This window comes from Schistocerca serialis, chromosome 4, assembly GCF_023864345.2.
Source record: "Schistocerca serialis cubense isolate TAMUIC-IGC-003099 chromosome 4, iqSchSeri2.2, whole genome shotgun sequence".
NCBI lineage: Eukaryota > Metazoa > Arthropoda > Insecta > Orthoptera > Acrididae > Schistocerca > Schistocerca serialis.
Window position 1 is genome coordinate 798,801,043 of NC_064641.1, and position 21,001 is coordinate 798,822,043.

At 44.0% G+C, this 21,001-nt stretch overlaps 1 protein-coding gene across 1 annotated transcript in view; it reads right to left on the reverse strand.

The window, feature by feature from the left end:
* The window catches only part of LOC126474776 (uncharacterized), a 157,371-nt gene that overhangs the window by 117,713 nt on the left and 18,657 nt on the right, over positions 1 to 21,001 (reverse strand). The window contains exon 3 of the mRNA XM_050102252.1: positions 3,233 to 3,368. Coding sequence (XP_049958209.1) covers positions 3,233 to 3,368 — 136 coding nt within the window. The remainder of the gene's footprint in view (positions 1 to 3,232; positions 3,369 to 21,001) is intronic.

Below are 21,001 nucleotides of genomic sequence, written 5' to 3' on the forward strand. Positions count from 1 at the left end.
AGAAAGAAATGCAGACAACTACAAAGACCTGGAACAATAATATTAAGTTCTGTCGGCTGGCAAGACAAATGCGCTAGTTTGTATGAGCGCCTTTTAAGTGTGACGCATACTCGTACATGCTTTAAATAGAAGCTTACAAAAAGATACATTTTGTGTTGATCAGTGGTTAAAAGTGGTCTGAATTTCGCTAACGTCAGAGCCGGTACTCATAGGGTGGTGGTATGTTCCCATGGGACCCAACTGCTGAGGTCATCGGTCCCTAGGCTTACCCGCTACTTAATACAAGTTAAACTAACTTACGCTAAGGGCAACACACACAAACATGCCCGAGGGAGGATTCGAGCCTCCGACGAGGGGGAGCCGCGCGGGCCGTGGCAAGATGCCCGAGACCGCGCGGCCCGGTACTCATAATGAAGTGCAAATGGGATTAGTGACTGCAAATAACCGTAGTAAAAATTTGTCGCCTGTTTTCCTGCCCGCTTTATTTCCTTCCTTCATATGTGTGGCAAGTAATAGCTTTCCGATAATACGTACTGTTCGACGACCATTCTCTGTTCTTTAACTCCTGTCTTACATATTTTATACCGCAGCATAGAAATCTGCATGATGAAATTTATATGTCTATTAACTTATTCATATTTTGAGCCTCCTATATGTACAAAAAATGCATTTCAGAATTTACTTTTAACCTTTGTGTCCAAATTTAATTCACTCTCTCACAATAGGCTTGTTTTCCTACACTCTTCTTGGTTTCCTTTTTTGGGTGCTCAACTATTCAGTCGTCAGTCTGATGTTATTGTTTTCTCTGCCTCGTACGAGGAGTGTTCAGTAAGTAATGCAACACATTTTTCTTCTGAAAGCAAGTTAGTTTCATTCAGGATTGAAATACACCACATTATTCCCGACTCTTTTGGCTTACTTTTTAACGTAATCTCCGTTCAGTGCGACAGTTTTACGCCATCTTACTGGGAGGGCCCTTGTGAGAGCACGGTGCCGTTCTACTGGTCGATGTCGGAGCCAACGTCTTGCAGCATTAGTAACCTCCCCATCATAATCTCGGACTGCCTCTTTCATTGGACCAAACACATACCGGTCGGGAGAAAAGAGATCCGGGCTCTATGGCGGATGAGGGAGAACAGTCCAACGAAATTTTGTGAACTGTTCTCGGATGCGCAGACTTGTGTGAGGCCTTATACCATCATGAAGGAGACGATATTCGTTTAAATTTTTGTATTGACATAGGAGCTGAAGTCGATTCTTCAATTTCCTGAGAGCAGCACAATAAATTTCAGAGTTAGTCGTGCACCATGACGGGAGACATCGTTCAGAATAACCACTTCAGAGTCCCACAAGACCGCCGCCATCACTTTACCAGCTCAGACTGCGGCTTTGAACTTTTTCATCGGTGGAGGGTTGGTGTGACGGCACTCCATGGATTGCTGTTTTGTTTCTGTTTCGGAGTGATGAACCTATGTTCGACAAAAAATACAACCACCCTCATAACGTGCAAGTAATTCCGCACAGATGATCCTTCGATGCTGTTGATGATCTGCGGCTAGGCGGCCAGACCTTTAAGTACGCCAACTGGCAGACGAGTGTGTCAGCACTGCCAAAAGAGACGTTCAGTTGTGCACCGAAATATATGATTCTCATCATCGATCATTTCGAATGAGAATACCTGCACTTCAAATATTGCACGAGTCACACATAGGTAACTGCGCCAGGCTGCTACGTATTGGAACTTCATGAAGCTGTAAGGGCTGAACCGGGAATATTCCACGGTCTTCCCAACAAATTCCGCATTTTTTCAGCCGAAATTGGGCGTGAAAAACTGTATTATTTTACTTATTGTAATGGATGCACCGGTTCCCGTCAGAGCACCGAAGTTAAGCGCTGTTGGACCTGGTCGACTCTTGGATGGGTGACCATACGGGCCGTCTGCGCTGTTGTTATTTTTCGGGGTGCACTCAGCCTCGTGATGCCAATTGAGGAGCTACTCGACCGAATAGTAGCGGCTCCGGTGACAGAAAACCATCATGACGACTGGGAGAGCGGTGTGTAGACCACACTCCCCTCCTATCCGCATCCTCAGCTGAGGGTGACACGGCGGTCGGAAGGTCCCGATGAGCCACTTGTGGCCTGAAGACGGAGTGCATTACTTATTGAATGCCCCTCTTCGTTTAAATTCTGCTGTCCGTTCATCTTTCAGATCTTCATTGATTGCTGTGATTCATCTCGTTGTTTCAGTCTTAACTTTACCAAGAGTATGGTATAACTTCTTTACCTGTCTAGTTAATTAGCCGGTTTTATGGTCTAAACATTGGCCTAGAACTTAAACTCGCCAGTTTTTATAACCAAATAAATGTTGGTCCATTTTGAATTTTGTTATTTATGCTTCGTCCGTTGGCTATGGGAAATAATTCTTCCCGTGAGGTAAGCGATTTTCGGTCACTCGAGAGGTAGGGTGCAAGTCGTCCTCCGTTAGTGCATCGTTAGTATTAGGATTGGTTTGCAGCAGCCTGGTTGGCACTAGATCTCCATCCTCACGTATTTGTAGAAGTTAAAATCGATATCTTTTATAATTTAATCTTCAGTGTGTACTTTAATCTTCTTATTCCTCTACTTCGTTTACCGTTCACATCTCTCTATTGTTGGGTATAGGAGCCTCTCATGGTTGAGTAAGTGACCGTTAATCTTAACCCGTCCTTTTACAATGAAAATGGAAATGAGCGTTTGGCGTCATTGGCTGGGAGGCCCCTTACGGGGCAGGTCCGGCCGCCTTGGTGTAGGTGTTATTATGTAGGTGTTATTACTTTCGACGCCACATTGGGCGACCTGTGCGGGATGAAAAGATGATGACGGCAACACAACACCCAGTCCCTGAGCGGAGAAAATCCCCGATCCAACCGGGAATCGAATCCGGGCCCTTAGGACGGCAGTTCGCCAAGCTGACCATTCACTGTTCCATAAACTCCCCTTGTGCTCTTTTAAAGACTTCATCAGTTGCGATATTATCAGTCCATTTGTTTTTCTAAATGACTCTGTAACACCAGATCACCAAAACAATTGGGACCGATGGCTCTAGTAGTCCGGTCCCTTCAATCCCACAAACCAACCAACCAACGAAAACAATTCAACATGGTCTTTAAGTAACTAAAAGTACAGAACTGAGGAGAGCGTTTCCGCTCTGCATGGTAAGTGTGTGTATGTCAGAGCGTGTGCTGGTACTCACAGACGACCTGCATGTGACCCTCGCCGTGCACCGAGGTGAAGGAGGGCGCCTCGGCCGACACCTCGCAGCGGTAGACCCCGGTGGCTCGCAGGCTGACGCTGCGCAGGATCACCTGCTGGCTGTCCGACAGCTCGTCCTGCAACACAGCACAGCACAGCCCACAGTGCGACCGCTCACGCTCCGCTTCAAGTGTACCACAACAGCAATATCCTGACTGACAGCTGCTTTTTGAAACCGAATCACTCAACAGAGGAAAGTCCACTATTCCTGACGGGATACCATTTCGATTCTACACAGAGTACGCGAAAGAACTTGTCCCCCTTCTAACTGCCGTGTACCACAAGTCTCTAGAGGAACGGAGAGTTCCAAATGATTGGAAAAAAGCACAGGTAGTCCCAGTCTTCAAGAAGGGTCTTCGAGCAGATGTGCAAAACTATAGATCTATATCTCTGACATCGATCTGTTGTAGAATTTTAGAACATGTTTTTGCTCACGTATCATGTCATTTCTGGAAACCGAGAATCTACTCTGTAGTAATCATCATGGATTCCGGAAACAGCGATAGTGTGAGACCCAGCTCGCTTTATTTGTTCATGAGACCCAGAAAATATTAGACACAGGCTCCCAGGTAGATGCCATTTTCCTTGACTTGCGGAAGGCGGTCGATACAGTTCCGCACTGTCACCTGATAAACAAAGTAAGAGCCTACGGAATATCAGACCAGCTGTGTGGCTGGATTGAAGAGTTTTAGCAAACAGAACACACCATGTTTTTCTCAATGGAGAGACGTCTACAGACGTTAAAGTAACCTCTGGCGTGCCACACGGGAGTGTTATGGGACTATTGCTTTTCACAATATATATAAATAACCTAGTAGATAGTGTCGGAAGTTCCATGCGGCTTTTCGCGGATGATTCTGTAGTATACAGAGAGGTTGCAGCATTGGAGGATTGTAGCGAAGTGCAGGAGGATGTGCAGCGGATAGGCACTTTAACATCGACAAATGTAATGTACTGCGAATACATAGAAAGAAGGATCCTTTATTGTATGATTATATGATAGCGGTACAAACAATGGTAGCAGTTACTTCTGTAAAATATCTGGGAGTATGCGTACGGAACGATTTGAAGTGGAATGATCATATAAAATTAACTGTTGGTAAGGCGGGTGCCAGGTTGAGATTCATTGGGAGAGTCCTTAGAAAATGTAGTCCATCAACAAAGGAGGTGGCTTACAAAACACTAGTTCGACCTATACTTGAGTATTGCTCAACAGTTTCGGATCCGTACCAGGTCGGGTTGACGGAGGAGATGGAGAGGATCCAAAGAATAGCGGCGCGTTTCGTCACAGGGTTATTTGATAAGCGTGATAGCGTTACGGAGATGTTTAGCGAACTCAAGTGGCAGTCTCTGCAGGAGAGGCGCTCTGCATCGCGATGTAGTTTGCTGTCCAGGTTTCGAGAGAGTGCGTTTCTGGATGAGGAATCGAATATATTGCTTCCCCCTACTTATACCTCCGGAGGAGATCATGAATGTCAAATTAGAGAGATTCAAGCGCGCACGGATTCTTTCCGGCAGTCGTTCTTCCCGCGAACCATACGCGACTGAAACAGGAAAGGGAGGTAATGACAGTGGCACGTAAAGTGCCCTCCGCCACACACCGTTGGGTGGCTTACGGAGTATAAATGTAGACGTACATGCAGTTACCGCAACGACAACCAGCGTGGGAACGGATCCGATCAAACCTCCACCTTTTGGGGAAGGTTTACTATCCTTTGGTTCAAATAATTGATTTTTTTGAAATTGCATTTTCGGATCCATAAAAGTGTTTAGAACCCACCTCTGAAACGGTTTTTCGAATACGGAACGGAAATGTTTGTTATTCGTGGTTGAACAAAAAAATGCTCCTGCCCGAAATCGGCCTTTTTCAAGCACCAGTTGTTTTTTTGTTTTTTTTTTTTCTTTCGCAGGACGAGTTATTGTACCGGTGCTTGGGAGGAAACACACAAAATTTAAATGAACGCGTGTGTTTGGAAGTTAGACCCCAAGCCTTTGCATTCTGGTGCGAAGACTGTGGAGATTGCGACTTTCCTGGGAGTTAGCAGCTTCAACGAAGGGTATTCAGCAATTCTGAAGACCATGACAACGGAGGACGTCACCCTGGGACTCTATTCGACGCACTTAGAAAAGCATTCGGACGACCACTGGATTCAAGGGGCCGAAAACCGCTTGTCACCGGCCGTACGAGCGGCTCTGGAGCAGCGCAGGATGGCCCAGATCGAGCAGAACGCCCTCTATGAGAAAGGGGAAGGACTAGTTTATGGACTCGGAATAGCAGATTGAACATAAGTTGCTTAATATTGCATTTATATCTGGTCAAAACTTCAAACGCGTTTTTGTCGAAATGACTTATTTTTTTATCGCACTGTATGGTAACTTCAAATCTACTGAACCGATTGGCATGATTCTTTGTTTCCGACGAAGCTAACTAAATTGTCTAGCAGTTGTACCGATCAACTATTAATATTTTTACTTGGCTGAAAAATCGATGAACAAACCCCTACTTTTTTTCAAATGGCCGCCATTTTGTTTTCTATGGTCCAAACATCTTAAGAGAGGTACAACTCCTAAAGAGTCTTATGTATTTCGCTAACATCAGTCCAATTTTGATTTCAGACGAGTCGGCTGACCTGTGACATACCGAGCGTGGAGGTCTACATTGAAATTTTGTTTCGTTCCAACGGCACTTCCGCCTTTGTTCTTCGACATTTTCGGTCGAAAAATTCCAATTTGTAGAGGAAGTATCAATAAACATTTTGGCAAAATTTGACATTGATATCTATATAACACATGCCGAGAAAAAATTCTCAAATAACATGCTTTTTTCGGGCCAAAGATAGTAAACCTCGCCTTAAGCTCACCATTACCATATTGCTCTGCTACTCCAGGTAGAGATGTTAAAATGGTACACATATCGATTTTTCGAGAAAGCCATCTGTTACATCGATACAGGTGAAAAAGCGGCCTTACCAATATCGATAGTTTCGATGTATTGGTGATTTTTATACTTCAAAATGAGTGAAAGTGTGACGATTCTGAATGGAAATTGTTACTCTTTACATTTGTCCTATAAGAAAGCCATTATTAAAATTAACTCTAGCGATACCAAGGCACTTTCCAAAACGTCCGTTACCGACCGGGGGTACTTTATGTCCAGCCTAAGAAAAGTTTAGGGAAAAAAAAACAAAATCCGTTAATTGTTGTTGAATTATATTAATAATATACTTTTTGAAGAGGTACTGATGTTTGTAAGTAGGGTCCAGACCCTGAAAATATCTTAGCACGCTCGTCGCCTTATCAACGCTCTTTCAATGATACTTGACTTTCTGACCACGACAAAAAAAAAAAAAAATTGCAAATTTCGTTATTGTTAGTCTCCTTAACTCACAAATACTTTCTAAAGATATAATGAAGTGTAATTCAGGCCCTGGAACAGCAAATATTGAATATGACATTCATTGGGGAACGTGATATTTACTACAGGGACTAAAATTATGGATTAAGTTTAACTGAAAAATTCACAAACATATAGCGAATCTGATAGAAGAATTCATTAAAAACAACAAATACTTTTTTCCAAATTTTAAAGTCTAAGGTAACTGATTAGATTACAATATTTTCGAAAAGTGGTCATAAAGTAACCCCCCCCCCCCTTCCTCCCCACTCCCCATTAGTACTGCGTGGTGTAACACACAACTTATGTTAAGAAATTGTTTAAGTTACATAAAAAGTCTTTTAACGACCTAGTTTCTACCTTGTAAATTAATCTTAACCCGTAATATCTGGTGGAACGTATACATACACCCTTAAGGAATGCGGATTTGATAACTAGATGTAACAAAAGGTGAACCCGCTACTGTGAAAGGAGGCGGGGAGTATTTTTTTGTCAGAAAAAACGCAGTAAAGCAGAATGGGTACCGTCAGCAGAGCTCAGTGATTTCGAACGTAGTCATTGGATGTCACTTAAGTAACAAAGCCACCTTTTTAAAGCTGCACAAATCGTCTATTGATGTGTGGTTGTGAAGTGAAAGGCGAAGGAACAACTACATCTAAACCAAGACCAGTCAGACATCATGTATCCAGGGAGAGGTCCGTCGAGAGCATTCTGAAGGGTAGTTGTAAAAAATCACGTGAAAACAAGGATGATGATGACGATGATATTTGGTTTGTGGGGCGCTCAACTGCGTCGTCATCGTGGCCCGTACAAATTCCCAATTTTTTTCACTATCCAGTCTCGCCACGTTCCCGAATGATGATGAAATGAGCAGGACAACACAACCACTCAGTCCCCAGGTGGAGAAAATCCCCCACCCGGCCGGGAATCCAACCCGGGACTCCGATCTCTAGAAGCAGCAACGCTAGCTGTGGTGTCACCGCCAGACACCACACTTGCTAGGTGGTAGCCTTTAAATCGGCCGCGGTCCGTTAGTATACGTCGGACCCGCGTGTCGCCACTGTCAGTGATTGCAGACCGAGCGCCGCCACACGGCACGTCTAGAGACACTTCCTAGCACTCGACCCCAGTTGTACAGCCGACTTTGCTAGCGATGGTTCGCTGACAAATTACGCTCTCATTTGCCGAGACGATAGTTAGCGTAGCCTTCAGCTACGTCATTTGCTACGACCTAGCAAGGCGCCATTATCATTTGCTATTTATCTTGTGATGCATGTACCGTCAGACCGATGTTTACCAATTATGGATTAAAGTTAAGTATTCCAGAAGATACGTACTTTTTTTACTAGACTCAGCTCCTTTAACTGTTCCAGACCTCACGCCAGCCTGCGTGAGCTTAAACGCGTGCCTTTCGGCTATCTCATAGTGACTTGGCTGTCTTGCCAAGTCACAATACTAGCCACTGAAATGAAAACAGCGGAAACTTAAAAACAGTCGGATACAATGGCTGAGCAGCTCTTCATAAGCCACAGGTTTCTGTGGTCGCTGCTAAGCGACCCTTGAGGTGGTTTAAACAGCGAAGCCACTGCACAGAGGAAGAATGGAGTCGACTGACTGAAGTGATGAATCGTGCTACCCTCTGTGGCAACCCTACAGTAGGGTTTGGGTTTGGCGAATGACTGCAGAATGTTACAATGCATTACGGAAGACACAGTGTACGTATCAGGGCTTTTTTGTGGTAGGGGTGTGGTCTCCTATTGTGCTTAACATAACGGTAATTGCGAAGGAATAAGAACAAATCTTACAGGGCTGTGTACTGCGTGCAGTAGATCAGCATTTCCAAGACGATGATTGTTAGTATAAGCATGACGCGGTACCCTGTCATCTATGGGGCAACGGTTTCAGGACAATGACATTCCTGAAATAGACTCAACTACCAAGAGTCTCCACCTGAAACCCAACGTACCCATTTGGGATGAGTTAAAAAGGCAACTTCGCTCCAGACCGCAGTGTCCGACATGACTACCTCCTCTGGCTTCCCCTCTTGAGGAACACTGGGTAGCCACTAATCCACAGTAATCCCTACACCTCATTCAAAGTGTGCCCAGCAGAATTAAGCCCGTAATAAGGGGAAGGGCTGGACACACCTCAGGTTAATCTCCGCTGATAGATGCCCAAATATTTCAGATCTGGTAGTGTATATTAATACAGTTGTGGGAGAGAAAACAATTCTGACGATCTGAAAACGATTGCAGTTCACAACGCTAGGGTGCTGCTTTCCTAAAGTGTAGAGCGTTGGTTACATATGATTGAGATTGCTGCATATGTCTAATCCACTGCGTATTTGACAGCTACAGATAGTGACGAGTAAAGGGATATTTTTGCCAGCTCATGGCTCGCAGCACGGGACAATGGCGCTCCCATACGTTTGATAATGCTCCGTGCGAACAATTTTTGATGTGATCATGTACGTGAAGGATCTGTTCCCAAACGTTTTGGCATGAAAGTTAAGCTAACCGTTGAACCGTTTTATTTTCTAATATGTCTCATCATATTCCTTTTTCTGAATCATGTCCTACAAAATGAAATTATGCAATTTAAAAATGAGCAGTCGTGATCGTAAAAACATTTCTTTATTAACCGGTTTCGGCTTATCTACAAGCCATCTTCAGAAGTTTTTGGCCTGCTATGGCTAGTGCTGGCGGCTCCTCAGATTTTTCGTGATACCACGATCGTAGACTAGTGCACGGAACCGCCAGCATCAGCTATAGGGAGCCAAAAAATTCTGAAGATGGTTTGTAGATAAGTCGAAACCGGATAATAAAGAAATATTATTGAGATCTCGACTGTTCATTTTTAATTATAGAATCAGGTCGCTGCTCTCCGTGGACTATGTTGTCAAAATTTATTAAAATTATGGAAGCCCATTACATCGGACAAATCTGTCGGAGTCGTCGATATATCGTCAGTACTATTCCGACGTATGACTATCGATATTCTTTCTAGAAAATACCAACTAATCGTCTTTGTTTATCTGTCGGCCGGCCGCTGTAGCCGAGCGGTTCTAGGCGCTTCAGTCTAGAACCGTGTCCCCGCTACGGTCGCCGGCTCGAATCCTGCCTAGGGCATGGATGTGAGTGATGTCCCTAGGTTAGTTAGGTTTAAGTACTAAGTTCTATGGGACTGATGACCTCAGATGTTAAGTCCCATAGTCCTCAGAGCCATTTGAACCATTTTTTTGTTTATCTGTCCTGCGTTTTGGATAATGCAAGAAATTTCTCAGACTAGCTGCGATGGTGTACAGAAATTTTATAAGGCTATTATGGTCTTCCAAATAAATTTGAAGAGTGTACGTTAGCACAGGATGGTGTGAATGAATTCAGTATGAAAGCTGACAGCATGTTTTGTTCGATGGTAACGGTGAACTGGCAATGTCGCACCGTTCCAAGCTCGACTGTTCTCAACTGTCAATCGCTTTCTTGGTCTAAATCAGGATAGCTTCAGTTTAGTGCATGTGGTAAGCTGTTAGGAGTTTGTATGGCTGAACAAGGATTTATTGTGAGAATTGGGACCACTATGAGAGAAACGAATAAGCAGATGTTAAGACAAATGTCCTTTCTTTGCACTTTACTTTGGTGTCCAAACGTTATAGGTAAAGTAAATTGAAACAGAATCTTGAACGATTGGAAGTCACCACCTTTCGCTATTTAATGTTCAGTTTCTGCAACTGGATAGATGCTCTTCTCCTTTTATGCATACGTCCAATTTTATGGTTCACTGTTGATTTCCTCCCTCTGTCACTACCTTACATGAACGATTAACTAGTACTAAATGAGTTACCTTTTCTACGTTTGGTTCAAATGTAACTTGAAATTTCTTAAGTACTACACGGTTTTGCCGAGAGTGAATTTCCATAGAACACTATATAAGGCAGAATTTTCCATTTACAGCTAGTAGTCATTTTTAAATGGGCGCAACACAAACGAAATTATGTTGCATATATACACTGCTGGCCACCGTAAATGCAACACCAAGAAAGACAAGAGGTAGCACAACAAGATTTATTTTGTAGATAACATGTTGACCAAGTATCAAATGATTACGTTTACAGACGTCTGTGGCATGTGGTTCCTGCCAGAATCAGTAGCCAGAGTAGCCGCCATTGTTGGAGATCACCGCTGCCACACGTCTCGGCATTGAGTCAAAGAGACGTTGGATGTGTTCCTGGGGTACAGCAGCCCAAGCAGCTTCCACACGTTGCCAAAGATCATCTGGTGTGGCAGCTGGGGATGTAATCTGGGTCACTCGTTGCGCAACCATGGACCACATGTTTTCTATCGGCGAAAGATCCGGAGAGCGAGCCGGCCAGGGAAGCACTTCAATCTGGTTATTGACGAAGAACCTTTGGACAATGCGTGCCACGTGTGGTCGCGCATTATCCTGTTGAAATATGGCTGTGGCCGAGCCCTGAAGGTAAGGGAGGACAACTGGCTCCAGCACCTCGGATATGTAGCGCCGGCAATGCGTACTAGAGGCGTGCGAGAGTAATATCCAATACCGCCCCATACCATAATACCCGGTGCAAGACCAGTGTGGCGGTGCATAATGCAGCTGTCCAGCATCCTCTCTCCAAGGTGTCTCCACACTCGAATCCGACCATCGTGGTGCTGCAGACAGAAGCGTGCCTCGTCAGTAAAGACAACGTCATTCCATTCTGCCGTCCACATCCATCTGTCATCACACTATTGGCGACGGAGACGTCTGTGGTTCTGCGTCAATGGTAGACGAAGCAATGGACGTCTTGCGGACAGACCACTCTGCTGTAAACGGCGTCGAATGGTACGCGCAGACACTGGATGATGCGTTACAGACGCAATGTGCTTTGCTATGGTTCGGGATGTCACTGAGCGATCCGTCACTGCCATGCGCACAATTTGCCTATCAGCACGTGCAGTGGTGCACTGAGGTGAATGCAATCGACCACGTCGGTCCGTCGTACCCTCTTGCATCCAACGGTCACATATCCGCATTACAGTTGTTTGATTTCGTCCAACACGACTAGCGATTTCTCTGTATGATAATCCACAATCTCGGTAAGCCACTATCCTTCCTCTGTCGAACTCGGATACTTGATCAAAAGATGTTCGCTGTTGTCTACGAGGCATAACTGATCGTCTTGTGAAACAACCACAAGGTAAACACACGTGCCGAACGTACACTCGTCGAAATCGCCAAGCCTTAAATGGCGCTATGAGGTGGCGCCACAGGCGCGCGTGATGTGCGTCTGCGCTGAAATTCTAATCAGTTGCATATCTCATCAGTGTAAACCGATGGTGTAAATTTCACTTGATTCGGATGCTTCCTTTAGGGTGTTGCATTTACGGTGGCCAGCAGTGTATTTAAAAAACTTGATGTACAGAGAGTCCCAAAAATAAATATTCACTGTCATGGAAACATTAATGTAATCAATTGTTCTTGCAGAGGCCTTTGAGATGCTCTACGCAGAAGGAAAAATAGCCATTGCTTCCTGGAAACTTGGTGGTAAAACATTCGCGGAGGTGTCAGCGTTGTCCCAACAAGGACCAATCGCTACCAGGCTTCTTGTCAACTAATTCAGTCGAAGAGGGCGTGTGTTTAATGAGGAACATTCCGGACTAACAGAACCATCTGTCGAACTAGTCCGGACCGTTGAGGAGGGCACACGCTTCCTTTCGTCGACTCGCCGGCTGAGGCGTGAGTTGAACAGTCCACGCTCCATAGTACGAAGAAGACGATGTACGAGATGCAGGTAAAGTAGAAGGAGGAAGATTACTCCTACTGCATGGAAATATTTGCCGACTTTTTCAAAAATGGAAACCTGTTAGATAATCTCCTCTGCTTAGATGAGGCCACATGTCACACATGTGGTTATGCGAACAGTCACAACTATCGGATATGGGCCGACAGTAGTCCTCATTAGGTGCAAAAATAGGAGAGAAATATACTGAAACTGGGCATATAGCTAGCGATGACCTAGAGAAAGATTTATGGACCAGTCTTTTATGCAGAGCAAATCATAACACATACCATTTAGATAGAATGAAATTTTTGCTCTGCAGCGAAACGTGCGCTGATATGAAACATCCTTGCAGATTAAAATTGTGTGCAGGAATTAGACTTGAAATCGGGACCTTTCACCAATTTCCTTGACGTGCTTGAGCTTTTCCTGGAAGCGCAGTTCGAGTATGATGGAGTTCTGAATTCCATTATACACCAGAAGGACGGAACTCCTCATTTTGGTCTGACTGTTCGTTGTTACGTCAGTGGCCCGTTCTCTGGACGGTGAATCGGTAGAGGTACACAGCGTATGTGGGGTTCAAAGTCAGTTGAACTTTCTCCTTTGCACTCTTGGGGGCGGGGGATAGAGGTTGCATAAAATCCTACGACTACAGGGTTCAAATCAGTACTCTGCATCAGATGCATGATTAGATTCTGGAGGCAGTTAACAACATCACTCCTGATCAACTACGGAATGTGTTCTGAACCACAACTGAAAGGTGGTGCAATGTGTTGACATTCAGGGTGGCCAACTGCATCTTAACGTCTGATATGTGCCTTTGTTAAAAGATCTATGAATTGAAATAAATGGTTGTAGCATCGTCATAAGTTGCATTGAGAAGTATCCATTTTTTGTGCACTGGTGGTGACTAGTTCCGGACACGTGTATCCATTTTCAAATCATTCTACAAAAAAGATTACAGCTGACATGACAGTTTTATGAAGGGCTTATTTCAATAATTGTACAAGTCCATTACCTCCACCTTTCTGTCAATAATGCTTCTGACATTAATGGTCCAAACAAACAAACAGAAAGGTTCATCTCTAACAAGAAGCCATATGCTTGAATGTTTCTGGTATCTCAACTGCAGATTTTTCAGCGCTCATTGAACTTTAGGACTCTGTATCTCAGAATGAACAAAAATGGACGTGTACCACTATTGAAATAAGCCCTTCTTATAAAAAAAAGACTCATATTCGTAATACAATTACAGAATACTACTACACGTACAAGGTACGCAAATTCGTCATGGTTCTATCTTACAAGTTGCCTTGTTAGTTATACCGTACTGTAAGTGAAAGTTCTTTTCGACGCGCGCCGCTGTCATCGGCCTCATTCTTACCTGGTAACCAATGGTGTCTCTACGCATCCAGTTCCCTGATGTCCGTCTTATGTGGTGTAGTCAGCCTTATACCGCTTTGATTGCAACCGGGGCAGTTTCTGTACTGGGCTATCGCCTGTAACTGTTACACTTGCAGCATGGTATACAGCTAGAAAGGCACCTTGTAAAATAGAACCATGACAAATTTGTATACCTTACACGTATATTAGTTTTCTATAATTGTGTTTCGAATATGTGCCTCGTTTGTATCAAATTGTCAAGTCAACTGTAATCTCCTTTGTAGGACGGTTTGAAAATGGACACAGGTGTCCAGAGCTACTCACCATCAAGAAAAAAAAATACATACTTCTCAATGCAACTTATGACGGAGCTACAACCATTTATTTCGATTACACTGAAGCGCCGAAGAAACTGGTACAGGCATGCGTATTCAAATACAGAGATATGTAAACAGGCAGAGGACGGCGCAACGGTAGACAACGCCTATATAAGACAAGTGTCTGGTGCAGTTGTTAGATCGCTTACTACTACTACAATGGCAGGTTATCAAGATTTAAGTGAGTTCGAACGTGGTGTTATAATCGGCGCACGAGCGATGGGACACAGCATTCCGAGGTAGCGATGAAGTGGGGATTTCCCCGTACAACAATTTCGCGAGTGTATCGTGAATTGCCGGGCGGTGTGGTCGAGCGGTTGTAGGCGCTACAGTCCGCAACCGCGCTGCTGCTACGGTCGCAGGTTCGAATCCTGCCTCGGGCATGGATGTGTGTGATGTACTTAGGTTAGTTAGGTGTCTAGGGGACTGATGACCTCAGATGTTAAGTCCCATAATGCTCAGAGCCATTTGAACCATTTTTGTACCGTGAATTTCAGCAATAAGGTAAAACATCAAATCTCCGACATCACTGCGACCGGAAAAAGATAATGCAAGAACGGGACCAACGACGACTGAAGAGAATCGTTCAATGTGACAGAAGTGCAATCCCTTCGCCAGTTGCTGCAGATTTCAATGCTGTGCCATCAACAAGCGTCAGCGTGCGAACCATTCAATGAAACATTCTCGATAAAGACTTTCGGAGGCAAAGGCCCACTCGTGTACCCTTCGTAACTGCACGACACAAAGCTTTACGCCTCGCCTGGGCCCGTCAGCACCTACATTGGACTGTTGATGACTGCAAACATGTTGCCTGGTCGGACGTATACGAGTATGGAGACACTCTCATGAATCCATGGACTCTGCATGTCAGTAGGGGACTGTTCAAGCTGGTGGAGGCTCTGTAATGGTGTGGGGCGTGTGCAGTAGGAGTTATATGAGACCCATTATACTTCGACAATTCCAGCAGGACAATGCGACAGCTCACACGTCCAGAGTTGCTACAGAGTGGCTCCAGGAACATTATTCTGAGTTTAAACACCGAACTTCGCAGACATGAACATTATTGAGCATATCTGGGATGCCTTGTAACATGCTGTTTAGAAGAGATTTCCACCCCCCTCGTGCACTTACGGATTTACGGACAGCCGTGCAGGTTTCTTGGTGTCAGTTCCCTCCAGCACTACTTCAGACTTAGTCGAGTCCATGTCACGTTGGTTTGCTGTACTTCTGCGTGTTCGGGAGGGCCCTACACGATATTTTGCAGGTGTACCAGCTTCTTTGGCTCTTCAGTGTATAAGACAAGTTCCCGACCCATTTTTAACCTGAAGCATGCTGCAAGATTGTGAAAGATATATGTTTTCTATATTGAAAATGAGTTTCATGAATATGACGCGTTGCTTTTGGGGCAGCCTAATACGGGGTGATTTATTAGACTTGTAATCGGCCACCAGCAAACACTGACCAATAGTAGTTTGAATAAACACTGTTTTATGAAAATATACACTCCCTTGGCGAAAAATACTTTCTTTTGAGGAAGTTTTACGTGTTTAGCACTGGTCCTGACAATCGGCCCCTTTTTCTCTTCCAAAGGCTCGCCTCCTCCCTGTTTTACGATCTCTTTACTCCAAGTTTTACCTAGACATTTAGTTTTTGACATACTTCTGAATAGCAATAAGGTAAGAAATTTAGGATTTAGCGTATAGCCGACGTCGACGTCACTGCTAATGGAGCACAAGCTCGCGAAGACAAGTTTCGTGAAGGAAACCGTCTGTGACTTATTCAAATGCACCATCACGCCTTCCTCCTTAAATAATTTCGCAAAACTACGGAAAACCTCTGTCAGTGCCTCCGACCATATACACAATTACAGCCTCTCCCCATTGTTAATCCAGTGTTTCAGTCATTCGGTCTCCTCGATCTCACCCAAATGCACAAATTTTACAAACACAGCCTTGTCTTTCTATTTAATACACACCACTTGGCTTTGTATTCCATAAACCAGAACAGTTTCTCATCTGACTAATTCCCAACTACAGCCTGTACTCACCAGATCAGTATTGTTGGCAAAATTTTGATCCTGTGAGAATTCTACTTACATAAATTTTCTTTTATTCTGGTATTACCTCGCTATTGTAGATTCCACACTTGACATTATGTAGCTCATACTGGATGTTGTTTTTGTAGTCTTCATTCTGATGACTGGTCTTATGTAGTTCTCCACGGTAGTGTATCGTATGCAAGTCGCCCCATCTCTGCAGTAACTACCAACTTGGGCCCGCTTACTATATGCAAGTTTTGGTCTACCTCTGCAATTTTCCAATCTTATACATTTCTCTCTTACCAAACTGACCACTCCTTGGTGTCCCACAATGTGCTCTATCAATTGGTTCCTTCTTTTTGTCAAGATGTACTGTAAATTTCTTTTCTCCCTAATTCGATGAGTACCTTTTCCTTAGTTATTGAAACTACCCGTCTAATCTTGGGTAAGAAATTTATTTCCGTACCGAAAGTCTGTCCTGTTGGCACCGAGCCACGTAGCATAGTGGTTGTTAATTCACTCAACTGTCATAAGGGAGGACGCTGTTTCAAATAACCTTTCGGTTTTCCGTATTTTGACATCTCGTTGTTTCCCTAGATTACCTAAGGCACGTGACAGGAATGTTCCTTTGAAAATCGTACGTTGATTTTTCTCCCATAATGAAATGGACGTTGGGCACTAATCTTCCGTCCTTTCTACTGCCTTGCTGACACGATATCTTATAAATTTAAGGGGAGAAATGTCACGAGGGTCGCTCCAAAAGAGATTCCAAATACATTTTTAAACATCCAGTTTCTTTTCAGTACCTTTCATACTCACATCGGCACAGGGAAAACGGTGATGAAAATTTACAAATATTTACTGTCCAAGGAAAGAAACGTCTGCTTCGACGATAGTAACAAAATCACAATTACAGTGGCTCACATGTATGAAGACTTGACATTATGGTGATTCCAGACTCCGACAAAGTAACACAATTAGGATCTTCATAGATAAATACCTTGTATCGAAATTATTCCAAGCCCGATGAAGCTATCCTGAATAGCACCAGCACAGGAACAGCAAAGTCTGTCCTGGATACATTCCGACTGCACCAAGGGAAACAACGACGAATTCTGAATACAGCGGTGTGTGTCACGGACGCGAATAGGATCCTTGTAAGTGGCGACCTCTAATAGCGCTGGTACCGCCGCCTGGTGTCCCTTACTGCGACAGGGAGAGTTCGTGAGGCTGAGGCCTGCAGGGGGCGTGTAGGCTGCACGCGTGCCCGAAGTGGCAGAAGGGTTGCCGCTACCTAAGGCGCCATGCAGGTAACGCCTGTTACGACAGGAGTAAGGACTAGGACGCTTGGACAACTGTTTAGAAGCCTTCACAAGGGAGTCATCATCTTCAAATCTCGTTCTGCAAATGAAATCCTTCAGTTTACCGCAAAGGTGGTAATCACATGGTACAAGATTAGGGTTGCAGGGTAGGTGTCTCAGTGTTTCGCACCCGAGCTTTGTGATCTCTAAGGCGGTTTTCTCACGGCATATAGCCGGGCGTTATTATGCAACAACAAAACATCATTTTTGTCGATGTTGTCCAATGCAACACATTCCACGACGAAAGCCTTTAAGGCTTACCATACGCATGCCAGTAAGCAACAGTCCTCTGAATAAAAAAATAAAAAACCAGTAGCCATCATTTGTCCTGCTGAAGACGCAATTTGGAATTTCTTCTTCTTTGGCAAATTTGCATAATGTTATTCCACTGATTATCTTTTCATCTGCAGTTGAAAGTGATACAACAATGTTTCGTCTTCCACCACAATTCTTGCGAAGAAATCATCTCCAGAATTCCCGTATTGTCCAACATTTTGCTCCACGCTGTCTTCCGTGTTTCTTTTTGTCAACATTCGCGGCACCCAACTGGCGCAAACTTTCTCAGTTTCAACTTTCAATATTTTGCACTCACTTGCTTGTCCCGCTTTAGCTCTGGTTGACAATTCATTCACTGTTACGCGTTTGTCAGCCAACATGAGACTGTGAATACGCTGCACATTGTCTGCAGTCAGTGCAGCGTTCGGTCTGCCGCTGCACGGGGGGTTCCGAGCATTGTCGTGCCCACCTTCACCACATAATCTGCTTCCGCGACGACTGACTGTACTCCGATCTACAGCGTCATCCCCATACACTTTCTGCCATCTCTTGTCAATTTTCGTCAGTGTCTCTTTATCGCAATGCAGGTGCTCTATAATAGTACGTTGCTTCAGACGAACATCAAGTGCAGTAACCATCTTTACAGAGTGCTACGACAGTAGCACTTGCGGAATCACTTTGAACTGAATTTTAATACAGGCAAGAAGAATGTTTCTATCGTGAATAGCGAAACTGTAGAACAAAAGATGGATATTTGAAAGAACTGTTGCTGTCTTGGGGGGACTTGAGAAAAATGCCCGTCATTTTCCTAAACCTCCATGGGGCACATTCCTGCAAATCAAGTAAATCTATCGTCAGTTCACCAACATTCTTCATTCAAGGTGTGAGTGACACCCTCATCTCGCTAAATAGTGCTCTTGCGCTGTTCTGCAAGAACAGGATGCTCTCATCTATTGCAAACATGACACGCAGTGTCGTATCCAGACAGTGAAGATCCTCATGAAGTACGCCTGGAATCTAGAGAAATTTTTGATATCCACATGACGCTCAGACGTTGGTAGGCATAGCACCGCTACTCCATGGATTTGCCTCATTATGCAGAATGAGTCACTAGCTATTGCCATCTAGAATAACACTGAAAGTATGATAGTAGCTCAAAAGTTTGTGGGACAAATATTGCATGGGGCAACGGGAGCCATAATATGAGTTGGTTTTTTTTGCTACGTGGGGTCACGTCAGGGATATGAGGGTCAACCTTTTTTTTAATGGGATGCTATAGTTTCCTGGCCTAGAGAAGTCTACTAATATCAAATATCGAGCTTAATTTGAGGCAGAAATTTCTGAGAATGTACGTCTGGCGTACAGCATTGTATGGTAGTGAAATACGGACTCTCGGAAAACCGGAACGGAAGAGAATTGAAGCATTTGAGATATGTTGCTACAGACGAGTGCTGAAAATTAGCTGGCCTGGTAAGGTAAGGAATGAGGAGGTTCTACTCAGAATCGGAGAGGAAACGAATATGTAGAAAACACTAATAAGAAGAAGGGACAGGATGATAGGAAATCTGTTAAGACATGACTTCCATGGTACTAGAGGGAGCTGTGGAGGGCAAAAACTGTAGAAGAAGACAGTGATTGGAATACATCAAGCAAATAATTAAGGACGTGAGTTGCAAATGCTGCTCTGAGATGAAGAGGTTAGCACAGGAAAGGAATTTGTGGCGGTCTGCATCAAACCAGTCAGAAGACTGATGACAAAAAAAAAAAATAGTTTGGTACTTATTTGCTGATAGCTGCTATCGACACGAATCCAATGATGTGTAACAGTAAGGTCTTTGAAGGTCAACGAAGGTCACAAAGGTAGCATGAACGTCCATTTACAGAATGTGTTCGTTGACCATTTGTATAAATGCAGTGCTGCAATCTTGTTATCATAGACTGAGTGGTGCTGACAATTCTCTCTCACATATCGCGAAAGTAGTAAATGAAAATAGTAAACTTTCGCCGAATACGACGTATCCATCTAACATGCCATTGACATGTAAACACCATTCGACAGTTTCGCATCACAACACTAATGGGCTCAACTTCAGATTCAGTGGGATGACGCATTTATTAATTTGATTTTCTTTACTGACGAGGCTACATTCACGAACCATAGAAATGTTCATTTGGATAATATGCATTATTGGGCAACTGAAATTCCATTGTGGCTGCGTCAAGTTGCACGCCAAAACCTGTGGTCGGTGAATGTATGGTGGGGTATTCTGGAGGGCAGCATTATGGGTCCCTATTTCATCGAACGAAGTCTTAATGGTTGGAAATACACCACATTTCTGCAAGAAATGTTAGGTCTGTTATTGGAAGAAATACCTTTAGCAACAAGGAACAGAATGTGGTATCAGAAAGATGGGTGTCCGGCACGCTTTTCACTGATGGTTAGAAATGAGTTGCAGAGACAATTCCTAAATCGTTCGATTAGACGCGGAGGAGACGTGTCGGGGCCGGCTCGTTCGCTAGACTTGACCCCTCTGAATTTTTTCTTGTGGGGTTTCGTAAAAAGCATTATTTATAAAGACATTCCAACTACACCTGAAGATATGCGAGAGAGAATTTCAGAGCGTGTGCTTCGATAAGTGCTGATGTGATAAGGTATACCACTCAATCCATGGTAAGAAGATTGCAGCACTGCATTGCTACCAATAGTCATAACTTCGAACACCTTCTGTAAATGGACTTTCACTCCACATTTGTAACCTTAGTTGACCTTCAAAGACATTACTGTTACACATCATTGGATTCGTCTCGATAGCCCCCATGAGAAAATAAGTACCAAACTATAGCATCCCTTTTTAAAAAAACCAAGCTGACCTTCATACCTCTGAAGCGACGCCACCTAGCAACACAAAACGAACTTCATATTAAGGCCCTCGTTATCCCATACAACTTTTGTCCCACAAACGTTTCAGCTCCTATCATACTTTCGGAGTTATCCTTGGTGGCAATAGTTAGTGACTTACCCTATAAAATATAATATAGCATGAAGTGTTGCTCCGAGCAAATCTCTCTCTCTCTCTCTCTCTCTCTCTCTCTCTCTCTCTCTCT